This window comes from Phycodurus eques, chromosome 3, assembly GCF_024500275.1.
Source record: "Phycodurus eques isolate BA_2022a chromosome 3, UOR_Pequ_1.1, whole genome shotgun sequence".
NCBI lineage: Eukaryota > Metazoa > Chordata > Actinopteri > Syngnathiformes > Syngnathidae > Phycodurus > Phycodurus eques.
This window is the reverse complement of record NC_084527.1, coordinates 11,238,922-11,264,097: the sequence shown is the minus strand read 5'-3', so window position 1 is coordinate 11,264,097 and position 25,176 is coordinate 11,238,922. Positions and strand designations below refer to the sequence as shown.

General features: G+C 40.5%; 1 protein-coding gene across 6 annotated transcripts in view; it reads right to left on the bottom strand.

The window, feature by feature from the left end:
- Positions 1–986: 986 nt before the first annotated feature.
- Positions 987–25,176, bottom strand: part of slc23a2 (solute carrier family 23 member 2) — a 53,805-nt gene continuing 29,615 nt past the window's right edge. For all 6 annotated transcript variants that reach the window (XM_061672020.1, XM_061672021.1, XM_061672022.1 and 3 more), the window contains 13 exons: positions 18,244–18,342; positions 16,517–16,633; positions 15,314–15,471; positions 13,441–13,529; positions 13,255–13,322; positions 12,528–12,709; positions 10,872–10,992; positions 9,876–10,032; positions 8,826–8,973; positions 8,639–8,744; positions 7,993–8,260; positions 7,017–7,112; positions 987–6,443 (listed from right to left, as the gene is read on the bottom strand). In XM_061672020.1, the coding sequence (XP_061528004.1) occupies positions 6,175–6,443; positions 7,017–7,112; positions 7,993–8,260; positions 8,639–8,744; positions 8,826–8,973; positions 9,876–10,032; positions 10,872–10,992; positions 12,528–12,709; positions 13,255–13,322; positions 13,441–13,529; positions 15,314–15,471; positions 16,517–16,633; positions 18,244–18,342 (1,878 nt within the window). In that variant the 3' untranslated portion in view covers positions 987–6,174. The remainder of the gene's footprint in view (positions 6,444–7,016; positions 7,113–7,992; positions 8,261–8,638; positions 8,745–8,825; positions 8,974–9,875; positions 10,033–10,871; positions 10,993–12,527; positions 12,710–13,254; positions 13,323–13,440; positions 13,530–15,313; positions 15,472–16,516; positions 16,634–18,243; positions 18,343–25,176) is intronic.

Genomic DNA, 25,176 nt, shown 5'->3' with positions numbered 1-25,176 from the left:
AATGAACAGGTGACAACTTAATTTTAATGTCCTTGCATTACCTTTGATGGGAGTGTCGCCCCTGCCAACATGGCCACCACCACATAGACACGTCGGTGAGATCATCTAAAAATCTTAACGTAAAAAACCTTAACATCGCTTGATGTCCGAAAACGCCGATCAATCGTTACGAAAATTTATGTGGACATCTCTACTTATGCCCACTTAAAATTTCTGAAAATATTAAAAATTAAAATGATCAACCCAATATATTGGATTTTATGGGCATTAAGAGTTTTCCTCTCCATAGGTGCTCACTATACAGATAAAGCTTAACGTCGCTTATGTCCCAAAGCTATCATCAATCATCACCAAAATCTGTGTTATGTCTCTCCTTATGCCGCTTTCAACCACAGAAAATATTACAATGATTGGCCCAATATTTTGGAGTTTATGGATGTTAAGCATCTTCGTGTCCATAGGCGCTACAAAGAAAAACTTGGCTTAATGTCAGGAACCTACAACCAATCGTCACGAAAATTTGTGGACAACTCTCCTTTTAACTACTGAAAATATTAAAACGATCGGCCCAATAGTTTAGATTTGAATGAATGTTAGGCATATTCCTCTCCGTAGACGCTCACAATAGACATTCATTCATTCATTTTCCGTACCGCTTATCCTCACTAGGGTCACAGAAAAAGCTTAATATTTCTTAAAAAGGAGCATGCTTAACGCCCATAAAATCTGTAATATTTGGGCTATCGTTCTGATATTTTCAGGGGTGGAAGAGGGCATAAGTAGAGATGTCCACATACATTTTAGTGATTCTTGAAGATAGTTTTAAGAAAGGTGAAAGAGGGTGTGCACACTTGTGCAACATTATATCATTTATTTTTACTTGCCTTCTCGAAAAAAAAATGAGTTGTACAGGTTGTTTGTCAAAATAATGGTTTCAAAATGATTTATTTTGATCTCATTAAAAAAACAATTTCAATTTGAACAGGGATACTTTTTATAGCCACTATACGTACCATAAGTTGTTTAATAATGATTTCATTGCCTCCATAAAACTTTGAGGACGGATAAGGTTACCTTTACAGACAATCATGTTCAGTTTTGATTGACACTGTCAGCGCTATTTATTTAACATGTTTATCAGTGTGTTATTATTGTGTAGTTGTAGTTTGCATCATTCTGATATCACACCAAGGGAAACAATAACAAAAATAAAAAATAAATAAGTAAAAATAACTGTGTGGAGACAAAATTGCAATGAAAACAATGATTTAACATACTGTACAATTTTTATTCATTGAGAGGAGCGTTGTGAAAACAGACCCATTCAATTTGGGAAGTTCTCACAAATACTCCATGAGCATAGTGACATAAATTTCTCATTTATTTGTCATGATTTAAGAACTGGATTCTGATGAGTTCCAATAGGATAGGTTGCAGATTTGCATATATGAAAGCAGAAGTCTGCACACGGATTTTTCTTTAAGTATAAAATGAAGACAAAAAAAACCCCCTTCATACCTTCTGTAACATCTTATTAAATAGTATTAAGAACAAACAAAAATTGTTGCTACAATTAGTTTACACACTTTATCTTCCAAGACTTTTAGCAAGTTAAATATACATGTACTCTATTCTCTAAATTTATCTTCTTTGCGTTTGTATTTTCTGCTAATGCGTTAACAAAATAAAAGCAATTTTAAAAGTAAAAGAAAAAAACAACTTCCTAACACCCAAAAAAGACATTGGATCAAATATTTAGTTTTTTTCTTTAAATAAAAGTATAACAATACAGTGCACTTTCCAGCATGATTTCAGATTAAAAGTTATAATTTCTTCCTTACAAATATTTGCTTGCAAAAAACATATTTAAAAAAGAAAAGAAAAAAAACCAACAACCAGGAACAATCACAAAGATATAACAGTTAGTACACCAAAAGATTTTTGTACAGGTAGCACCCCCTTCATAATAACTGAAAGGGTCTTTGTGTGCTTCTGGCCACCTTATTAAGCATCACCTGCTGCTTCGTCATTAAACCAGTCAACATGTCAATGATTAAGGTCCAGTTTTGTACAGGTCATCATTTTTGACACCATTATGTGCTCAAAGCCAAATAACGTTGTGTTCAGGCACGTCGAGCTATGTTGCAATCAAGTCGGTTTCCGTGACAGCCGCGGCTCCGGCCAGTTCTTAATAAGTCGACGAGTCGTTTCGTTTTCACCTCCGTTTATAAACGTTGACAGTCAGAATATTCAGAGAGGAAAACGTGTACAGGTACTCCATAGACAAACGGACTCGCTGCAGGACAGCACAGGAAGATGTGAGAGAGATATCCATTCGCATGAGTTTGAATATGACTCATCGCATGTAGTGTGTATGATGTTGTCGTCAGAAGTACGATTATTATTCTTTTTTAATGACTGTTTTAATTATGACAAGCGTACAGTTGATTAATTGAGGGTTAGGAGTTCAGTTGATTGTATGGAATTAAATGTTGATTACAGCAGTTCTGCACGTTGTGGTTGGGGGCCTTGTACAGACATTTTTGAACTATTGAAATAATATTAAACCCGGATATTATACTATGCAGTGATTCCAACCATTGTGCTGTAAGAGCCGCAGGAAATGATGCAATTTGACTTCATTGGTTTGAAAACAATTTCCTACAAATACATTTTTGTTCATCTACTTATGCCAGCAATGTATGACAGACAGAACAACTAAATGATCTTCCTAGATGGCAGAAGGTGCAATACATCTGTGTATCCACCTGTCACCGTTCATACATCAGAATACAGTGGTGCCTTGAGATACGAATGACCTGACGAGCAGTCATTCAGATGTTTTCTTTTTTTTGCTTTGACCAGGGAGCAAAACAATTTGAGATATGAGCACTCTGGAGTGGCAATGACATGAAGTCACTTCACAACAAGCAGCAGTTTGGCAAATATTGAACAATTATTTTTCTTCAAAAAAGGCTTCAAGTTGTTCATTGCCACTCCCTTTTGATGCTTACTATAACACAAAGATAATTACACATTGTGTACAAACAGTGGAGCAACAATGTAGACAGATAATGGAACAATACTCAAACATTTTCTTTTCTTTATCATAGGCAAAGAACGACTAATATTAGAGCGGCTTACTGAGGACCCGAGACTGACACATACTGATGTGTCTGTCTGTAGTATACTGCCCCCAGATGGCCAAAGCACACACACACCTGAAGGAACAGCACCAATGTCCATTGAAGCAGAAAATGTGGCTTTTTTCTTAACATTCTATTTAAGTATGTCATGACTGTATGAGTTTGTAAAGTATAATACAGAGTGCTATTTTTCCTTATTAAAAACACATTACAAACATTTTTGGTTTTTAGTGGGCTGGAACGAATTAACAGCATTTCAATTCATTTCAATGGGGAAAGATGATTTGAGATGTGTATTTTGAGTTACAAGCACGGTCATGGAATGAATTAATCTCATATGTCAAAGTCTGTCAAAACTGTAATAGATCTGTGTTCAATTCAACAGGCCCAAATTTCACCAAGGTATATTTGTGAGTAAATTGAAACATGACATTTTTGTTGGTGGTGTGCAGTGAGATTTTTCCTAATGTAAAATATCTGCGTTGGTCCACAAAGGATGGGAAACACTGTATAATGGTATGCGTAAGTGAAACTGAAAAATTAACATGGGTAAAAAAAATAAGTAAAAAAACAAAAACAAAGAGTTAAAGAGTGGTTAAAGAGTTAGGCCCATCAGTATTATGTGGTTCATGCGTTAGTCTTCAGGTCCATTCTAGAAAAATTGTAAGGTCAATGAGATACTCATGGCACCTTGACATGTAATGAAATCGTAAAAAGGCGCTGACGTCTAGTGTGATTTATTTGTAACTGCAATAATGGCAGCTGATGCCTTATATGGTCAGTTCAATTTAGCTGGAGCTGACTTGTGGTCATCGAGGAGGAGAACTAATAAATCATAAATAAACTTTCAGCATTGTGCAAGCCACACAAATACTTGCTTCAACCGAGCTTTGCACACTGACTTTCTTTCCATAAATAAAGAAAGAGCTTTAACAAAAGATAAAGCTCAGAAAATGTAGGTTAATTTTTATGGGTACATGTTTTGATTTGTTTTTGTTTTTTTGGTAACATGAAAATTCTAAACGCAAACACATTTTTTGGTTTGTTTAAAAAAAAAAAAAAAATCGGGACAAAATAATAAGCACTTTTAAAGCATTTTTTTGGTAATTGTGCTACTTTTATAATATGATGATCCATTCAAGCCAGAGAACAGAACAGAGACATTCACTAGTTCTGTTCCTGTTGTCCAAATCCAAACTACAGTAGTTTGCGCCATCACGAGTGGACAGACCGCTGGGCTGTATAGTGTGAACGTGAGCCTGTAAACCAGTAACAGAGGGATCAGAGAGCCCTGCAAACATTTGACATTGAAGCGTGCAGGGTCAGTGTTTACGGCGTCTCAGATAAGGCCACATGAGGCACAGTACTGTGCGGAATTGCTTCAGGAGGAAGAGGGCGCCTGTCTGGACAGCACGGAGATGTTTGGCTCTTGCCGGAGTTATCTCCACCTCCGCTACTCGGATTTGCTCATGGGATGAGACGATGGATAATTACACATTCACCGAGCCTTAAGAATTGTGTCGATTGTCTTGAAGCGATTGAGGCAAAATGGAGTGACATATCTCCTCCGGGCAACATTATTCTGCTCAATATGACGCGAGCTCGCCATTACTAAAACTGGAAAGTAGTGTAACATGGAAATCGGTCTGGCTACTTCGCACTATAAGAAGAATACAATACCTCCGAACTCTTACTCCAAACTACTTGGCTACTGTGGTGCTGTATTGTAGTTTCTTATTTGCACGTGTCCCAATGAAGATGAAGGCTCGCAGCAGGTTGTCAGGTCAATGAGTGGTAAAATATCAGTCAGTCTAACTCTTCACAACTGAGCAACAAAAGGCCTAAAACTAACGTAAGACAGGCCGAAGAAAGCGGACCGGGACAAACACCCGGGTTGAGAGGTAGAATGTTAACGGAGGAGAAAGTCCGAGTAACAACCCAGAGCGCCTTTCCCACCCCATTTCTCTTCCTGGCTAATCTTTGCCCACTTGACAACAATCTGATTCAACTCTGTAAGAAACTCCAAGGACATGAATAAAACCATTATGGACTTTCTTTTAGAAAAATTTCGGTTGGAAATAGCGACTGTGGAGATTTCTTTATAATCGCAGGTCAGGAAAATTTCACCAAAATCTTTCCTGAAAATCCAATTGCGATCGGAGTGATTTTTTGCCTTTAATTATTCATTCATTATCCACCTTATTACATGAACGAAGACTGGTAGCGGGAGTGAAGATGGCTCCAGGAAGACATCTTTTAGATCTGCTGTGAAATTAATGACCCCCTTTTACAGTATTCAACGACAGCCAATGAGGGTGCGAGCGTGTAAATGTTAAGATAGTTGTGGCTAATACTGATAACCGTAGAGATAAGTAAATTGGAGGACCGTATAATTCAGCGTGTGTGTTTGTTTCACGGGGAAGCGGGCCAATTTTCCTCAGTGGGTCTTTCTGAGCCGAACGTGGAGTGACATTCACAACGGAGGAGGCAGACGAATATCACAATCACTGTGCCTGGGCAGAGGGCACCTGACGACTACTTGGACTGACCAGATATGCGTCCTAGAGTTGTAGGGCGAAGCTAGTTTTGGTAGGACTGTTGGTGTGTGACCATGTGTGTGTATGTGGTTGCATACATGCCATTAAGTCATTGCACCCCCTTTTGTTTTTTTGCATAATTCTCAATTGGCAGATTTAGTGCGTCATTGTATTTCCGTTTGGATTAAAGTGACAGTGTAAGTAAAAGCACGTGGCCATTACGTCAGTGTGCATACCGAGCACACATGCAAACACACCAAGCAGACTCCATGTGGTAAAATCTTCTGAAGCAGGCTGGCTGCGACTTGCATTAGCATGCTCAAAATAGCATAGTGGGAAGTGACAAACGAAAACACAGACAGTTAGGGATAGAGACAGACGGAGGTCGGTGGTTCACACGTCATCCACACGCTCAGCAATCCTGCACCGCACCCTTTCATCCTTTTCTCTCAGCATCCCTTGCTCCCCGAAATCACGCACCACACCGATGGCTACGCGAGACTCTCGCTGTGAGAAACCCCTCCCTCTCCTCCTCCCTTGCCCGCATCCCTGTGTCCGTCCCTGCTCCTGCAGGTTTTCCGCAGCCGTCCCCACTGGTAGCCAGCGAAGGTGGGGCTGATGGGGATGTACTTAAAGATGGGGTGCCTGCGGATGAAGTCCATTCCAAATGGCAGGTCGTAGGATCGCATCCCCTCTAGCTCGGCGGCGCTGGGACCAGAGCCGCGCTTTAGCTTCCCGATGCCTCGCTCTTCAGGAGAACCTGACGAGAGGTGAACATCATCTCCAGTTATCAGCTCATTTCAGCATTGTTATACACCGAAGTTCCATTCCAACGGCGGCGAAGTACCGCAAATTTGTAAGCGAGTCGGAATCCGCCATAGTCTATTATTATCCTACGCAAACGCAGTAATAAAATTACAGTAAATGTATGAAAAACACATGTAGGCTATACATATAAAACAATCCAATTAATTCTTCTGCTATATCAGTTCACCTACCGCAGCCCAGCTACATATAAAATATTTTTGTGGAACATATCTACCTGTTAATCACAGAAATCTTAACTATGCTGCAGACATCTGCAATGTACTTTTCAGCCGTTAATTGAATGCCAGATCAGTCAAACAAAAACACAATTCACAATAGTGCTGTCACTATCGAATCTTTTGTAGAATCGATTCACCTATTGATCGAATAATTGAATAATAATAGTTCATTCTGCGCCAGTTGATCTTTGTCAGTACCGTAATAATCCGAGGACCTCCAGTACTATATTGTGACATTCATTTGATTATTCTCTTCCACAAGGTAGTTGGATAAATAAATGGCTCACCTGGAATAGTATTGTCCAAAATAAAAGCAACTGAGCCTCCCACAAACATGGCAGTGGTGAGGAGTACGTTTAGCACTTGGTCAATCTCAACAATGCCTGGAAAAAAGAAAGGAAGAAAACCTTAAATTGTCAGGTCCATTCAACAAAATTTTTGTCTCCTGCCAAACTTGCACCAATAAAAAAGCAAGTCCCCCGGGGGACAAGAGTTGAATATTAAAATACTGTATGCAGGTGCATTTCAATGAATTTGAATAGCATGAAAAGTCCTTTTAGTAGTTCAGTTGAAAAAGTGAAAGTGCACACTGATTTATTTATTTATTTTTTAAAATAATTTGGATCATTACAACTTGCACTAACAAAAGCCCCCAAATTACAATATTGCATAAGAAACAAACAAAATGACTTAATATAGACTCTGGGTAGGAATTGGCCTTCTGAAAAGTATTTTTCCTGTGAGGTTAATCTCCACTTTTTTAATTGAACTACTGAAATAAATTAGCTTTTTAAAACTATTTAGTTGTTGTTTTTTCTTAGCCATACCTTTACCTTTATAGACTGTGACACGTGATTATTGAAACTGTTAAATTACATCTTTCCCATCATATAAAGTAATATATAAGTGACACATATTTATTAAGTAGTTACAGTTGGGTTAGACTTGTTAGCTCGTAACACAAACACAATGCCTTATTATTATTTTCCTCATCAAACTAAAACAAAATTGACTTTCTAAATTCATCAGCAGCCCATTAAAGAAAAAAAAAAAGAACAAAATAAACTACAGTATGTAGTTTTGCTGTAACAAAAGGCGTCCTCAGCTGGTTGCTCCCATGTAGTGCTATCGATTCATGCCTCCACTAGTTCTTGACATAGAGACCACACAACCTTTATATCACCCCCCCCCGCAAACAAATTCCTCATAATGAGCTGCATTCCCAACAATCAAAGTAAATCTACTGCATTTCACTGCACCCACCTGTAACAAGTGGGTTCTGTTTGAGGTAGCTGGGCAACATCAGGCCAAAGAAGATGGAGAAGCCCAGAACAAAGAGGTTCCTGGAAGAGTTAAGGTCGACAAACTGCAGGTTGGACAGCCCCACCGCCGTGATCATGCCGAACAAGGTGCAGAACAGAGCACCCAGCACAGGGTCTGGCAGGGAGGCGAACAGGGCGCTGAATTTACCCACAAGGCCCAGCAACAGCATCATGGCGGCGCCGTACTGGATCACGCGCCTGCTGCCCACCTGGGAAACAAGAGGAGATCAGTGCCAATGACCTTACGCACGTATTCACCGTGCTACACGTCCAGTTTTGAATGAAAAAAATATGTTTTGAATGATACAGTGGCACTCCAGTCCTCTAGGTCAGTGGTTCTCAACCCCACCCGCATATCTTTGATCGACCCTGAGGACTCCCCCCCTGGGAGATGAGAGTACAAAAAACCTGTACTTTACAACTGATGGCTGCTGGATGTTTTGAACGTCACTGCCGCCATCTAGTAGCGGAGTGGTTGAAGCTGACTCGCAACAAAAAGCAAACTTGTTTGGGCACTTGTAAGTCAAGGTACTAGAGTATTATAAGACGATAATTGTTGAGGGTTGAAGGTTTGATGTGTGAGATACCTTTGTTATACCCAGGACACCAATGTTTGGACTGGAGGAGGTGGAACCATTTCCTGTCCCGAAAAGTCCATCCAGAACACAAGAGATGCCCTCGACAAATATGCCCCTAAGGAGATAAAGGATTTTAGAGTGATCAGTGTCAAAAAGATTCCTTGGAAGAGTGAGGCAGAGGACTGACGAAGCTTACCTATTGATGGCGTGGATGGGAGGAGGAGGGGCACACGACAGACGGGCGCAGGCGTAATAGTCGCCTATGGACTCGATGATGCTGGCAACTACGGCGCTCATCATGCCGATCACACCTGCAGCCGTTACACTAGGAAGACCCCACTGGACTAAAACAAAACATTGGAGATCGTTTTAATGCAAAAACCTTTTATGTGATACATAACCTACAGCTTCCTTACTGAATTGTCCTGGTCTACGCAAAATTATGTTGGCTGTGTACAGTAAAATCAAAGGATGTTTGAGGTCTTCCATCAGGAATGGGGCGATAGTTTATTATAAACCAGCTATTGTAAAAGCTAAAACTAACTATTTCTCGAGAATAATTTGTCTTCGTAAAAATAACCCTAAATACTTATTTGATGCAGTAGCAATGCTAGCCCAACAGCTCCCCCGATTCAGCTAATGATTTCATTCAATTGTTTACAAAAAAATTGGAACTCACTAGCGAAGAGATGAAAAGCACTTTGTGAAACCCTGCAATAAGTGGGACTAGTACGGGCATGATGGTGGATATTTTGGTTACATCTTGAGGGATTACTTGAAAGACACATCTCGTTAGTGTTGCAAAACAGACAAAATAATTGCTTGACACTCCCCTGGGAAACTGCTTCCAAGACCTATGACCTTATATTCTTAACATTATTAATTTATCCCTCTTTTCTGGAACTGTACCTGCAGCTTTTAAGATAGAAAGAAAAACGACACACTGGCAGAAAGGACGAATTGAACCGCACAGATGCAGCACATCTTCCTGAATGATTTGTGATTGGTAGAAAACGAAGTGAGAGATGCGAACAAACTTTTTCTTCTTTCCTCTTGCCTATCTCTTTCACAGTGTAGAAAGTATGTACAATGCAGGAAAAGGACTTGGGCCCACGAGTCAAATGTTAGTTTCAGCACATGCCATGACCTGCTAAAACATGGAGGGCGGGCCAGGCCGTAGCTTGGACACCCCTGATTTAAAGCATACTAAAACACTATGCTGTTTAGCCTACAAAGAGATACTCACAGGGATACGGGATCTTGAACCAGGGTGCACCTGAAAGGATCCCTTGGCGTGCGTCTGTCCGGGCATAGTAGCCATACTTGTCCTTTTCGGGTGGGAAGACATCAGTCACCGTGAAGATGAAGCACAAGAGCCATGACACCAGGATGGCCATGATGATCTGGGTGAATGACAAGTGAGAAAGGCAATCAAATACATTTGAACATTAAGTGACCACTAAAACAGAATGATGAGACAAAAGGTTTACTTTCGGTAGGTAACTACTGTATTTTTTTAGATATACGAGCACATTCTGAGATCAAACATAGTCTAACATTGTGCCCTTAACAATTGCAACAACACCTGGGAAAAAAAATAAAAAATAATTTAAAGTCTTTATCAAACATTTAATGCACACAATATACTGTCTGTAATAATTATGCTGTTGGTAAAATAGTCCAGTGGGGAGGCAGAGTTGAAAATTAATATTGAAACTACATTACAGTACATCCTCCCTGTCATATAAAATAATAAATAAGTGACAATAATTCGTTTTACTGTTGGTTAAACTCATATCAGCAAAAATGGAGTTGGGCCTGAACTAATGGTACCCTCTGCTGCTTTCATAACTGCAAATTAGTGTCTGTGGGCAACCATAGGCCATTAGGATTTTGTCATGTATTCCAGTCCATAAAAACCCAATTTGAGTGTACTTGTACTGCCTAATAAGGAAGGTATCACTTTCCCTGCTATTTACCCTTTTGAATGTAATTATTTTTTGTATTGTTGAGCTATTACTGTCAAAGAGATTGCTTCACTCCATAACCAGCAGATGGGAGCAGAAACACTGCATGGTGGCACGCTTGAGTAACACGTTTCCAACATCCCTGCAGTGTGACACAATCATTTAAAACAATGTTGAGTAATAACATAAAAATACTTAAGCAATAAGTCTGTTAGAAAAGAGGTCTACTGTCACGAACTGTTACACAGCAAGGACTGACTCGAGGACGCACTTACTGGGAACATTTTGAAAACCTGCAGCCTGTAGGAAGTCCAGCCTTTCTTTGCTTTATAGACCGGCAACGGGAAGTGGACATTTCGGGCATATTGGGAGAAGAGCAGCACCAGGAAAATAGTTCTGCAAACAGACACAGACACTGCTTAGTTTAAGGCAAGATTTTAGCCTCTTAAATTTACTGATAATTTTGATATATTACTACAGAACTTGAATTGCTCCTTTCAGCAAACAACAACAGAGACATTTAGCTGCCCAGCATCTTCAGTAGGTACAAACAAACTCTTGTATTTTCCCAGGGTACATTGGGAACTGTCACAATCTAGTCAACCAATAAAAGAGGTCTTTGAGGTAAATTAATACAGTATAACCAATCTCAGAAGCACTATTCTTATATTGACAGCAATGTACACCATAGCAGTCGTGTGACACAAATTTGGATTTACACTGGGAGTCCAAGTGTCCAATTTTGATTTAATGCCTGTATAATCTTTTTAACTGTCTGTTTTTAAGTAGATTTTTAAATGACAAATCTGACAAACCTGCATTTACACTGAAGGAACATATGAACAAAAATCCTTATACACAGATGCTGACATTGCAAGTGTCATTACCTAGCAGTGACAACGTAGAAGTAAACAAATATTGTATATTATTGTTCACTGCTGGAAACAGTGAATTTCCCTGCTGTGGGATCAATAAAGCCTTCTTTGTCTTTCAAAAATATATTCTTGGTCAGTTGGGTTTTGGTTATTTTACAAATTATAGACCAATCCAAAGTCTTGAAAATGGCTTTCTTAATGGTTCAATAAATATCATCTATAATCCTCAATGCTTTGCTGTAGCTTGGATTTACAGCGTGTGTTTCTTAATGTGTTTATTTGTTTTGTTTGGCCCAAGTGATTTACTAGAATGAATTTGTGTCTACACTGACTCTTTTTTCAAGCGACTGTGTTATAGTTGTATAAGCATCATGAGTTTGGTGATGTGTGGTAAGAAGACATCGCCACAGTGTAGAAGCTTTGGTGATCAGTGCATTCAAAGTTGGCCTATGACACATGTAACCGGGCAGCCTAACGAAATCCTTAGTCACGCCACACATGCTTTACTTGAGGCCTCTTCACTTGGCCGTGATTGATTGTTATGTACAGATGATTGAATTTCAAGAACAGCTCACCGTCTAAACATATTGCATTTGTTATATTGCAAAACACCCCAGAGGCCACACAGACAAATCAATTAACTTGACTGCCTGAAAAGAGCAACTCAGAGGCAATTGCAAGACGAGTATGCCGAAAGAGCGATGACACAGCGGCGGCTGATGTCACAATCGGTGTGAGGTACCTTTGTCGACGGTGGTCATCGTACAATGGCTCAACACAATTCACAAAATGTTATTTGTATTATACTTTCAGGTGAAATTTCAGGATGAACCTAAAATGCACAATAAACTTTATAATTTGACCTTCTCTAAACTTTCCAAAGTCTAACTGTTCAAATGTTTCAGTCATTTTTGCACAACTTGTTGTTCTCTAACAAGGTTCTGAACGGCAGAATTCCATGATCTAGGAATCAACCAATACATTACATTTACAACTTACAAAGGCTATAAATCTACCAATACATTACATTAACAATTTACAAACATCTGAACTTACAGCATAGCGATGCCCCAGTGTTTTCCTGCCCTCTCCCCTGCCGCCTGGAAACCGGAGAGGCCGATGAGGGCTACAGTGGGGGTGATGGTCAGAGGTCCGATATACTTCAGGAGGAGCCCGGGTAGACCCAGCGCCCCAATACACACCTCCACTAGGGATGACACGATGATCGCCCCTTGGATCTGAAGGAAATAACAGACTGTGTTAAACTCATGTTCATCACATTCACACACGTTTCATACATGCAAATAAAAGCAGTCACAATTCAGTTCTCAACTAAATCAACCAAAATTAATTTTTTTTGCTTCAACGGTTCGCTTGTGTTTGTCCTCGCTTGCATTTTAACTTTTTATTCTGCCAGATGGTTCCTGTTGTTCAACACTCAATAAATTTCCTGTGGTCTGACCCACTTTCATTTAAGTTTTTTGCATAGAAGACACTAGTTACTCAACTCTGTTTGCAGAAACAGAACTTTTTAATGAATAATAAGTGCAACTGTAAATCAAGCCCTGCGGTCACACAGTCACATCCACCTGTTGGTATGTTGGCAGCTTTCAATTACTGTTTGGTAAGAAGTTATTCAACTCACATTTAATAACACATTATGACATTCTTACTCTGGAGTCTTTTTAGAGTCACATAATACAATTTTTATTTCCCATTTTGCTTCTGGCCACTTCCCCATATAACTTTCAAGTGTGAGCAGTGTTTTTCCCCCGTTTCTCACTTCTCGTATCCTGGGATGCCAGATGTGCTCTGTGTGGAGAATCTCTGTGCTGTTTGTCTCTAGTATCGCTAAGGAGAGTGAAACAAGAAGATGATTACAAAGAAGGTAAATAATCATTGACAGAGTAAATCAGGATGTGATCACACACATAATCTTCATATGATACACTGAAGAAGATGGTCTCACCTGTGTTGTTACATTTCCATTTGTCCAGTGACAGAATGGCTCTGGCTGGGGCGAGGAAGGCGAAAGCGCTAGCCTGGAACAAAGGCAACCTAGACACCAGCAAACACAGAATAATAGAATAATCCATGTAGGGCTGTCGGGGGGCGGTGGTGGGAGGGGAGGGTGGATGGTTTGGCTAACTCGGCTAATTCGACCACAGAAATTGGTCAAAACAAAAATTTCTGCCTCGAGGCAATAAACAAATATTAATAAATGCATATTTTTCCTGCCTGGAGCCATTTGGCCATGTTTACCGCACGAACATTTGTTCCAGACGGACGCAGTGTTGAGCCAGTGAAAAACATTGCCAAAAGTGACAGACAAGTGTCTGTAAGTGATTTGTAAGACACTATTAGATATGTAATGTACACATAACATGATTGATGAGTGAGCTGCATGGTAGTTAGCGTTTTCTTTTCTTCTTCTAATTGTAATTGCCAGTGCTAATGCTAATCACGAATTCTAACCATTTAGCAAAGGCTCATTTTGTTGTAGTATATAGCTGACTCAGTACCAACATATGCAGTTTAAGGATAGAGGTCCAGTCCTCATAGATGAGAATAAAATGCATGCTAGTATTAAAAAATAAATAATAATTGGACTTTTTGATTGCTTGAGTACTCCGCAAAATATCTATAGGATAATGGATTGTAAACCCTAAATCCATGCATACATTTTCTATAACTCATTCTTATTAGGTTCACAGTGAGCTGGAGCCTATCCAAGCTGACTTTGGGTGAGAGGCAGAGTACACCCGTTAGCTAAACATTCATGCAAACATAGACAATTTATATGTGCATGCTTTTGAAATATGAGAGGAAGCCGGAGTACCTGGTGAAAACTCACACAAGAACATCCAGAGTCGAACCCCAAACCTCAGAGCTGTGAGGCAGACAATATTAACCAATACTCCAGTGATTCCCAACCACATCGACGTGGCCCACGAGTGTGTCAGAGAGAAATCATCAGGGCTGCCGGGGGAAATTATTAAATTTCACTTCTCTTTGTGCATCCATCTATGCCACTGACTTGTCGTGACAGGCAGAACAATACATGCGCGTCCAATAGATGGAAGAAGTTACAATAAATCTGTGCGTCCACCTGTTGTCATTTATACATGAGAATTAGTAGATAGATGAACAAAGATTTGTCATGAATACATTTCTGGCAAATTGTGTGAAATTGGATAGTTTTTCCGCGGCACACCTGATGATCTCTCACAGCACACTATTGCGCCACAGTACACTGGCTGGGTTTCACTGTACTGATTATGTCTGACTAATATGTAGTTGTGTTTGCATATGGTGGTTTGAATTACAACTGCATCGCATTGGGAGTTTTCCTTTAGCAAGATAAGTTAATCTGAATAGTAAAAACAGTTCAACTAATACTTTACTGACGGTCAATCAAAACTTAACTGTCTTATCTTTGAAATTCGTCTTCTTGAATTGGTTCTCATTCAATTGTACCTAATGCTAGGTCCAATCAAAGTACAAACAGACAAGACAAAAGCTAGTTTCAGAGTTTAATTACACAGGAAGCAGAACAATGGGTTTCATCATAATTCACATTGCATGACTGTCACATCTTTCACGCCACCTGTCTGTAGTCACCACACGTATCTGTCCTAGGATTAGCGCGCCCAGCTATCGAGCTCTGAGGACAAGTGTGTTAATGTATATTTAGGCACCATACTGACTGACGCACACACTTTTGAATGACATGAAGAAGGCTAAGCGCAGGAGGAGCCCTTAATGACGACAACAGCCATCAATGCTGAGGGCTTAAGAGTGGAAGAATGGGGTTTGAGTGGTCTGGGTGTGCGTGTGTGTACCTGCAGCCCAGCGTGGTTTGTAGAAGGGTTGTGATCCCCACACAAAAGAAGATGGTCCCTATGAGGTGGCTTGTGGCCCATTGGTCAAAGCCGACACACATCGCTTCAGCGAGGAGGAATGGCACCGCTATGGTTCCACTGAAACACGTCAAATAATGCTGCAAACGCAAGACGAGCGTCTAGTTAGATACGGCACGTTATCTTTTTTTCCAACCATTTTCCCACCAAATTTTGAAAATAATCTACACCAGTGTTTCCCAACCTTTACTGAGCCAAGGCATAAATTTCACATAAAAAAAATCTCATAGCAAAAGCATTCATACGGAGATAATCATGATCTCGTTTTAATTTTCTTAATTTACTTTTGTGAAATGCAGGCATGTTTTGTTGAACATAAGGGTGTAATTCGAGTTATATGAATGGCAACAGGTGGATACACCTTTATTGTATCTTCGGTTATCGAGTGGAATTGTTCTGTCACTATGTGTCGTTGGCATAGCTAGATGAACAAAGTTACATTATTTGTAGTAAATGACTTTCAGACCATTCATTCATCTTCCGTTCCGCTTATCCTCACTCGGGTCGCGGGCGTCCTGGAGCCTATCCCAGTTATCTTTGGGCGAGAGGCGGGGTACACCCTGAGCTGGTCGCCAGCCAATCGTAGGGACTTTCAGACCAATTAAGTAGAATTAGAACATTTCCCACAGCACAGCTGATGGCTCTCTGAAAGTAAACTAATGCGCCACAGTACAGTGGTTGGGAATCACTGATCTACACAATGTTCATACAAGATCCAATATAAGAGCTGGGTCAAAAATCCTGCCTTTACAAAAATAAGGCTTAGTTTTGACTGACACTGACAAAGAGGTACCAATATTCATTTAACAATATCTTCATAACAAGAGCTCCAGCGGTGTGACTGAATATTTCACTTTATTTTCTCAAGTGTGAATACTGTACACACGTGTGTAACTATAATGCTCATTTTTGATTAACACTGTCAGAGGTATTCATTTTACAGTTTATTATGTAGTTGGCAGTTGTGTACAACTGTCACAAGCTATGAACATTAAATTATGAATAAATAAATGAAATTATTGTCCCACCCTTTGCAACCTGGATGCCACGAAACTAACAGTTTAACAAAATTTTATGTTAGAGCAATAAGTGAGCGTGTGTGTGTGTCGGGGTCCAAATGTTTACCTGTAGGCCTAAAAACACACACAAGTACCAAGGCGGAGTGTCTTCTATGATATAGATCATGTCCATCCTCCTCGGATCAGTGCTGTCTAAGCTGTCCAACGTCTCTGACATTGAGCTCTATATGTATATATATATATATATATATATATATATATACAAACACACACACACACACACACACACACACACACACAGCAATGAGACACAGTATATTCTAATCGATTTGTAATACCGTATTTTCACGACCATAAGGCACACTTAAAAGTCAGTAAATTTTCTCCAAAATGGACGGGGCACCTTATAATGCACCGCGCCTTATGTGTGCACAGAGTTCCAAAATCTATAAATGTTGTTGTGGACTTGCGCTCCGTTTGACTGACTGGAAGCATTTCCTGCTGACACGCTGCTTATACAGAGGAAAAGCGGACGTGGCTGAGGACACCATGCGTACGTAAAGGGGGAAGGGTGCGCGTGAAGGAGGACGCTAAAGGCACGCCCCCAGTAGGTACATCGCGCCGGTCAAGCCAGCCTTCACTCTCAAAGTAGCAATCAAGCCCAGCTGCCCCTAATTTTGTTCATACTAGGCATTACGGTAATAAGTCGCCAACTCGCGGCGAAAGCCACCTTCAAAATAAAAGCTTCCCAATAATACAGACGTCAGTGCTCTTCGGTTAAGGAATGCAACCAGCAAGGTTAATTTGAATCTTGAGATGCATTAAAAAAAAAAAATTGTTTATTAGTTTTCGGAGACTTTTATTTTGAAATACAATCTCAGATCTTCATCAAACCTCTTTTAGTGGAGTCCTTGGTAGTCTGTCACACAGATCTGGACTTGTCTTGCGTTACCAATGGGATTACACAAAAAAACTGCACGCATAAAATACTGTATGTATTGTAGCGTCCGTGTACATGCATGTTCTTTTCACAAGTCTCCTTGTGAGTGTCTGGGCATGAGCTGTGGCTGACAGCAGCTCCAGCATGAATGTGTTCATTGTGTTTATGGGTCTTACAGTTTTTCCGGTTTTCAACAAATGAAAAGTGCATCAACGACTGTGGCAACAAACAAACAAAAAAAGATTATAAACTATAAACCACAGACTGCCGAAATATAGCAGGGATTTCCGCGACAGACAGATAGATGTTTCTCAAAAAATCTATAATATAACGGGCACGCTAAGTATTTTTAGAATGTATTATTCTACCAAATCTTCCATTGATTGAGTATTAGGATAAAAAATATTTTGCATTATTAAACAACAATACCAATACAAAATATACATGTGAGGTGTAGGTATTATTTTTGTCCACTGGCTATATTAAAAGCGCTAACGATGTTTACTTTACCTCATGTGGGCAATCATACAGTACACGTGCTGTTGTGTAAGTCAGTCCTGCTTTGCAGAGTACACACTTCACTTTATCTTTTCTTAAGTGTGAAACGAACCCAAACTTTTAACATTCTGTCTTTTACGCACTCTTTCCTCCTGTTCACTAATTGATATCACAGCTGATCTAAACTTTGGAAGAGGTCTGTTCACAGTACTTTTGTATTTAGGTCAACTTTTTTTGTTTCAACTAGGCTGCTGTTGATTGTTACAGTCGAGCACGACTAAGAGCCTGTAATACATGCGAGTCAGCGACTGCAACATGTGACTGCCAGTTGTATTGGTGACAGTCACAAAAATAAGTCACGAGCTACAAGCAATGCTTTATTCAGTCACGGGTACCTTTTCTGCTCCTTGAACATCTTTTGTGTAGATGGCCATCAGCTCGGTGTTCTCTGTATCCTGGTCCCCATTGGCTCCGCCCACTCCATTTACCACCACCTAACCACAAAGATGTTTTAAGTTAAAAATGGTTTCTAAATTGCAGTTACAAATACCCCTGTACAAACGTGCTATTAATATAACACATAACCAATGAACATGTTTTAACATGCATCTCTTGAATTCTACGATACCAAGGGTTGGCAAACTATGTGCTCAAGGGACACATTGGATTTTTTTAAAGGGACAGATGGGCCATGTCATTTGTAGATTAGTAATTAACCAATTATCTAAGAAATACATTTTTAATGTACATGTAAAAAAGTTTATTTTACTAACTTTTTACTTTACTATTTATAATAAATAAATTACACAATTAAATTCATGAATTAATACATTTGAATTAACCGATGTTGAGGAAGAAAAATGGACAATTACTGCAACAAACATTACATGTCTCTTGATAATGTAAATGCATACATTGCGTATCCCTGTAATAGCCTGTGTGACTTGTTTTAAGTGTAATGCCACTTGACTGTAATGTTTTATCCCCAGATTTTTGAATTCATTATACGTATTTGTGTCCCTCAACTCCCATTCTGATTTATACTTTGTGTTGGACACCACACACAGAACCAAATCACACACATGCAGGCATGAGAGATACAGAGAGAAAGATGTGCGCAATGTGGGGTGTAACGATTCATTGACTAAGTCGATGCATCGATTTATATTCCTACAATTAAACTACATCGATCTGTGCTCGGCAAGTCGGACTTCCGGATGACATTTACCGATCTAAAATCGTTTTGAAAGGTAATCAATCGATTGTATCGATACAAGGAAATAATGCAATGGATTTAAGCATGGCAGACTTTAGAAGGATACATATGTGTGGATGCATTTTTTAGCACTTTTAATGAAGAAGACTTTAAACCTTACTCGATTAAGTTGGTCTGTTTGTGAGGTAATCGCTACACGCGAGCGACAACACATAGCACAGCAGATGGCAGGCGAGAGACCGGCGAGCGGGTAAATATCAAGCCATCATGTCGGTCCAGTGTGTGGAAACACTTTGCTTTTAGCAAAGATGGAAATGTTCTAAATAAGTCGCTCGCTGTTTCGCCAACCACCTATGAAGGCACGATGGGATTTACACATTTCTCACCACACGTTCCAATCCCGACCATCCTGGTGTCAGAAAAAAAAAAAAAAAAAAAAAGTTTTCACTGCAGATTAATGCCATAAAGATCACAACAACATAGTGTTTGTGTGGGGTATATGACTTTCAGAACAACAGCTTCAGAGAATAAGAAGCTTCTGTCACTACACTCAATAGCGTGTTTCAGGCGACATGACAACACAAACACAAAACATTGGTACGGTACCCGTTTATTACCCACACAAGGGTGCCAGCAGAGAGAGTGTATAGTACTGCTGCCGACATAGTGAACACACACAGAAGGATGTTGCGGCCAGATCATGTTGATCAAATAATATTTTTGAAAAAAATACAAAAAAATCTATAGTCATTGAAGAATTGTTGGTTAAACTTGTTCTTTTGTTATATATGAGTGCACTTGTGTTTGTTTATTAATATCAGAGTAGTAGAATGTTCAACCACTGCTCATTTATCTCAAGAGCTGTTGGTTGGACTTCGTTTTAATGTTGTATTTGTATTATTTCTATGTTGAAAAACAACACCACAAGTAGCAGGCAAACTGACTGTTAATTCAACCTAATGAGATGTTAGCTGCATAAAGTGCGAATGCATTTGCCATTAATTGATGTTTATTGTATCCATAATTAATTTTACCTGACTCCCTTAAAACATAGGTGTCAAACCCAAGGCCCGGGGGGGCCAGATCTGGCCCGCCACATCATATGTGGCCCGCCAAAGCAAATCATGTGCTTGACCTACCATGATTCTTGTTAAAATCTGTCGAAAAAAATTAAATTGTCATATGGAATAAATATTTCCAACCATGTTTTTGTTACCAAACCTCTTTTTACAATACAGTAACTTAAACAATAGTTACAAAGTATTACCCTTGAATTTTGATTTCCAAACTTTTCAACTATCAATTTCTTGTCTATGTAATAATATAAAGAGGTGATTCAATATTTACATGATTTCAAAATCTTAACGGCCCTCTGAGAGAAACCATAACTACAATGTGGCCCGCGACACAAATGAGTTTGACACCCCTGCCTTAAAAGAAACAACAGGAATCTAGGAAATTTCACTTGCGTTGTCCAATATCCAGGTATTTATTTTATAGTCACACTTTTTTCTTGAATCGAATCGCCCACCACAAATTGTGATATGAATCAAATTGATTTTCTTGAATCGAATCGCCCACCACGAATCGTGATACGAATTGAATTGTTGTTAAAACAAATCATGATACCCCTTCCGCAAAGAGAGCTGCACCACTTCAACTGGGGTGCATGTGGGGGCCATGCCTTGGTCAAGGGCACCTAGACACTAGCCAGCAAGCAGATTAGCTTCTCTCCAACAACTAGTTGACGTTTTTCACATTTTTGTCCATAGTGAGACTTGAACCCGTGTCCGCTGACTCCAAAGCCCAAGCCCTTACATACTGAGCTACAGCTGCTCCAAAATGGCTGCCTTATCATTTCATTCATATCAAGTCAGCACCAACCGACCTATGCCCATTTTATTGTCTTATCTTCCCATCTCATTTACACATCAATGGCAGTCAAGGAAGTGATGTGTAATGAAACAGCTAAATTAGCATGTCATGTTGCAGAGCAAGTACAAGCAGAAGAACAAGCAGAAGTAGTAGTACATGGTTTCTGCAGTCAACATGGGACTGCACTTCATCCTAGAACACCTCGACAGTGCAGGGACCTACGCGAGGATCCTGTTCGTGGACTTCAGCTCAGCGTTCAACACCATCATCTTTGAACTCCTTTCATCCAAGCTTCTCCAGCTCAGCGTCTCACCTGCCATCTGCCAGTGGATTTACAGCTTTCTGACGGGCAGGACACAGCAGGTCAGGCTGGGGGAGGCCACCTCATCCACACGCAGCATCAGCACTGGGGCACCCCAAGGAGGTGTCCTCTCTCCGCTGCTCTTCTCTCTCTACACGAACGACTGCACCTCACCGAACCAGACTGTCAAGCTCCTGAAGTTTGCAGATGACACCACTGTCATCGGCCTCATCAAGGACGGTGACGAGTCTGCATATCGACAGGAAGCGGAGCGGCTGGAGCTGTGGTGCGGCCGACACAACCTGGAGCTGAACACGCTCAAGACTGTAGAGATGATCGTGGACTTCTGGAGGCATCCTTCGCCACAGCTGCCCCTCACGTTGTCCAGCTGCCTTGTGTCAACCGTCGTGACCATCAAGTTCCTGGGAATTACAATCTCTCAGGACCTGAAGTGGGCGACCAACAACAACTCCGTCCTCAAAAAGGCCCAGCAGAGGATGTACTTCCTGCGGCTTCTGAGAAAGCACGGCATGCCACCGGAGCTGCTGAGACAGTTCTACACAGCGGTAATCGAATCAGTCCTGTGTTCTTCCATCACAGGCTGGTTCGGTGCTGCTACAAAAAAGGACAAACTCCGACTGCAACGGACAACCAAAACTGCTGAAAGGATTGTCGGTACCCCCCTACCCACCCTTGAGGACTTGCACGCTGCCAGAACTAAGACAAGGGCTTGCAAAATCCTCTCGGACCCTCCACACCCCGGTCACCAGCTCTTCCAGCTCCTTCCCTCAGGTAGGCGCTACCGATCAATGCAAACTAGAACTAGTAGACATTCCAACAGCTTCTTCCCTCTTGCAATCAACTTCTTAAACAGCTAACCTATAATTCCATTACAACAAGCTGGCAATTTTTTGACTTGAGTTCGGTTTTACATTTCTGTGGGGCCAATTATGTATTACTCGTGCACTCACTGTGTTTGTCTCGCCATGCTGCACTATTTGCATATACTGGCCACTCATGCCAGAGTAGAATCTGCTCCATTTGCACACTGATTGAGGAGTATCTGTAACATTTGCACAACCAACATTGTCCCAGATGATCGCACTACTCGTCACTTTAAACCACATACACTCCTTGAAGTCTCCGCGCCCTTTGCACAATGGTCATTGCACCGGACTATTGCAATATTAGTCGTTCGAACTGCTCTAAGTGCTCGAGGACTCTGCAACTTTTTGCACAATTGTTTTTTGTCAATGTCTTTATGTCTCCAAAGTGTTCTGTAAATTGACTGTCTGTTGTACTAGAGCGGCTCCAACTACCGGAGACAAATTCCTTGTGTGTTTTGGACATACTTGGCAAATAAAGAGGATTCTGATTCTGAGGAAGCATTTGGACCGTTTCCACACTTGCAGGCTGAAGAACCTACATTACACCAGTGTATTTCCTGTATTATACAATATTTTTACATTTGGCATGATGACAAAAAAGGTTGATCACATGGAAGGAAATAACACATGGAAGCTTCTGTGTCACGAGGAGAGGCAAACAACCATGTAGGAAGCTCCAAATTTCCTTCCCCTTTGCATGTTTCTTTTTTTTGTGTGTGTGTGGGTTCACCAGCAGCAAGTAACCAGAGAGGCCTTGTGCTGAAAAGATGAGCAGGATTCACGGCCACTTATGTTATCAGGAAGCGATATTTCAATATTGGGTTTGGACTGAAGGAAGGTTGGCAAATATTTGTTGGAAGACCACACATACACAGACTCAGGCTAAATTTGGTCATGTAAATGTACGCTTGTTGAGAATGACAATGTCATGCCTCATCAAAGTAGGGCTGAGAATGACTGCTTTCATTCCGTTTCACAGCCATTATGTTTATGTAACAACTAGGCTTTACACGAGCAGGATTTTTGGGGCCGATCAGAGAGTTTAAAAAAACGATTTAACAAGCAGTAGCTTGCTAGGCTACATAACATTTTATTGACTGCTTGTGAGCCGTATCGTATTAAAAGTACGGTAACATACCTCAAGCAAGCCTTAAATGAACGTCCTCTTCTGTCCTGAGCAGCGGTGAGCACCAACACACGTTTTTTCCCATTTTGTCCTTATAATACCGTCGACACGCTTCACTCTTGTTGTCATCGCCACGGTAACGAGGGTATCCGTTCACATTTGAGTTGACAAGATAAAGCCCAATGATCGTAAAAAACGGGATGCGGTGGTATTGGAATACAAGATTTTATTGCAGTAGTCTGACTGCAATCGTGAAAGAGCAAATTTGTCTTGTAGTTTGATCCGGGCATTACGTGTTGCCTGTCTCAGACGTGTTGTCTGTCCCACACCGCCGACATGTTCTTTTTAAAATGTTTTTATTTTTAAAATAACTTAATTGTCCGTCAGATATTTACAGTACTACGTCAAAAGACACGCGACAAGGCTAAGAATAAACTAGCTTTTGCATTCAAATATACTGTGCACGCGGCAACGCGGAATAAATGTCTTTTGCGGAGCCGATCAATGAGGTCATTGATCGTATTGCCGAATTATGACATTAAAGCCTATCAGCCGATCAGCATAAAATGCTAAATATCGGCAGATACCGATCAGCCCGATAAAATCGGTCTAAAGTCTAGTAACAACAAACAAATGAAACAGGCCTAGACAAAATTGATGGTTTTTAGATGATTCTGACGCGCGTGCAAGGCGCCACCCGCAGGCGTCGAGAGGCACTGCAGCCTCTCATTTGGAACGGGCGGCCTCTCATTTGATGTTTAACCAAGGAAAAATGTCTGTTTTGATATTTCACAAACTCTGCAGAATTATTCCAAATGTATGCCTTTATGTCTGTCAGTGTGTCAACTTTAAGCTTCTTCAACTTTTTCTGAGCAACAGTGAGATTTTGAGAATTGTTTGTCTTGATTTGACTCCAAGCAACATGAAATTTTATTTGAAACATAAGCAGTTGATTTGTCAAAACTAAAGTATAAACATTCTATGTGCTTGACCTGAGAGTAAAGAGAGTCCCCAAGTTGAGTTTTTTTTCTCTCCTCTTGCCTTGCTGGCAGATCGCCAGCCGGGCTGGCCTTGGGCCACCCCTCCCCCGCTTGCCCTCTCTTTTGTTTGGGCACAAGTCCCGGTAACCGCGAAAGCCGGGATAGAACAGACATGGCTTCCCAGCCTCAATGTGTGCCACTGCTAAGCGATCGGAGCAGCTACTACGAAGGTACCAGGTACGCTCCTAGCCAGGCAGCATCGCTCTGAAACTGCCAGTGAGACACAAAAAGAGGCAGGAAGAGAGACATCCGGTTCTCCCAAGAAGTTGTGACGACCGGCCATTTTCTTCTCCCGTCTCTTTTATTTTGCTATATTTTCTACATCTTTTCCGTCTGCAACCAAATCTGTCGCCTTGCTTCCTGAGCCACTTCCAGAGAGAGACTACCACCCACCAGCTTGAGTCTGGTAAAGTTGCCGTGAGTAAACACTGCAACTTTACCAGACTACAATATTAGTGCCTAATAATTTCGGGGAAATTACTAGCTTCAGACAAAATCTCAACATTGTCCTCCCTCTATATCCCGTCCAAACTGGAGGCAGTAAACGCTCACGTTTCCAATTTTAGTCCAACACACGATGTTCTATTCCCCTTTTCGTACGGCGATTTTCCTTCTTTTTTAACATTATTAGTGTTATTTACTTTCGTTAGATAGACCCCTTTGTGTGTTTGCCTCTAGATCCCTTGTAGATGTCATTAAATATACCATAAAATTCCACTCTTGGTTGTATTTTGTGTGTGTTCTGAGTTTAAGTAAGCTTCTGTCATCTAGAACTCAAAATTTCATAAAGTGTAGCAACCTTCAGATTACGAGACTGATAAAAAGGTTTTGGGTAATTTTTCCTACATTTTGTACATACAAAGTGACGTGGTGCCCTTTTCTA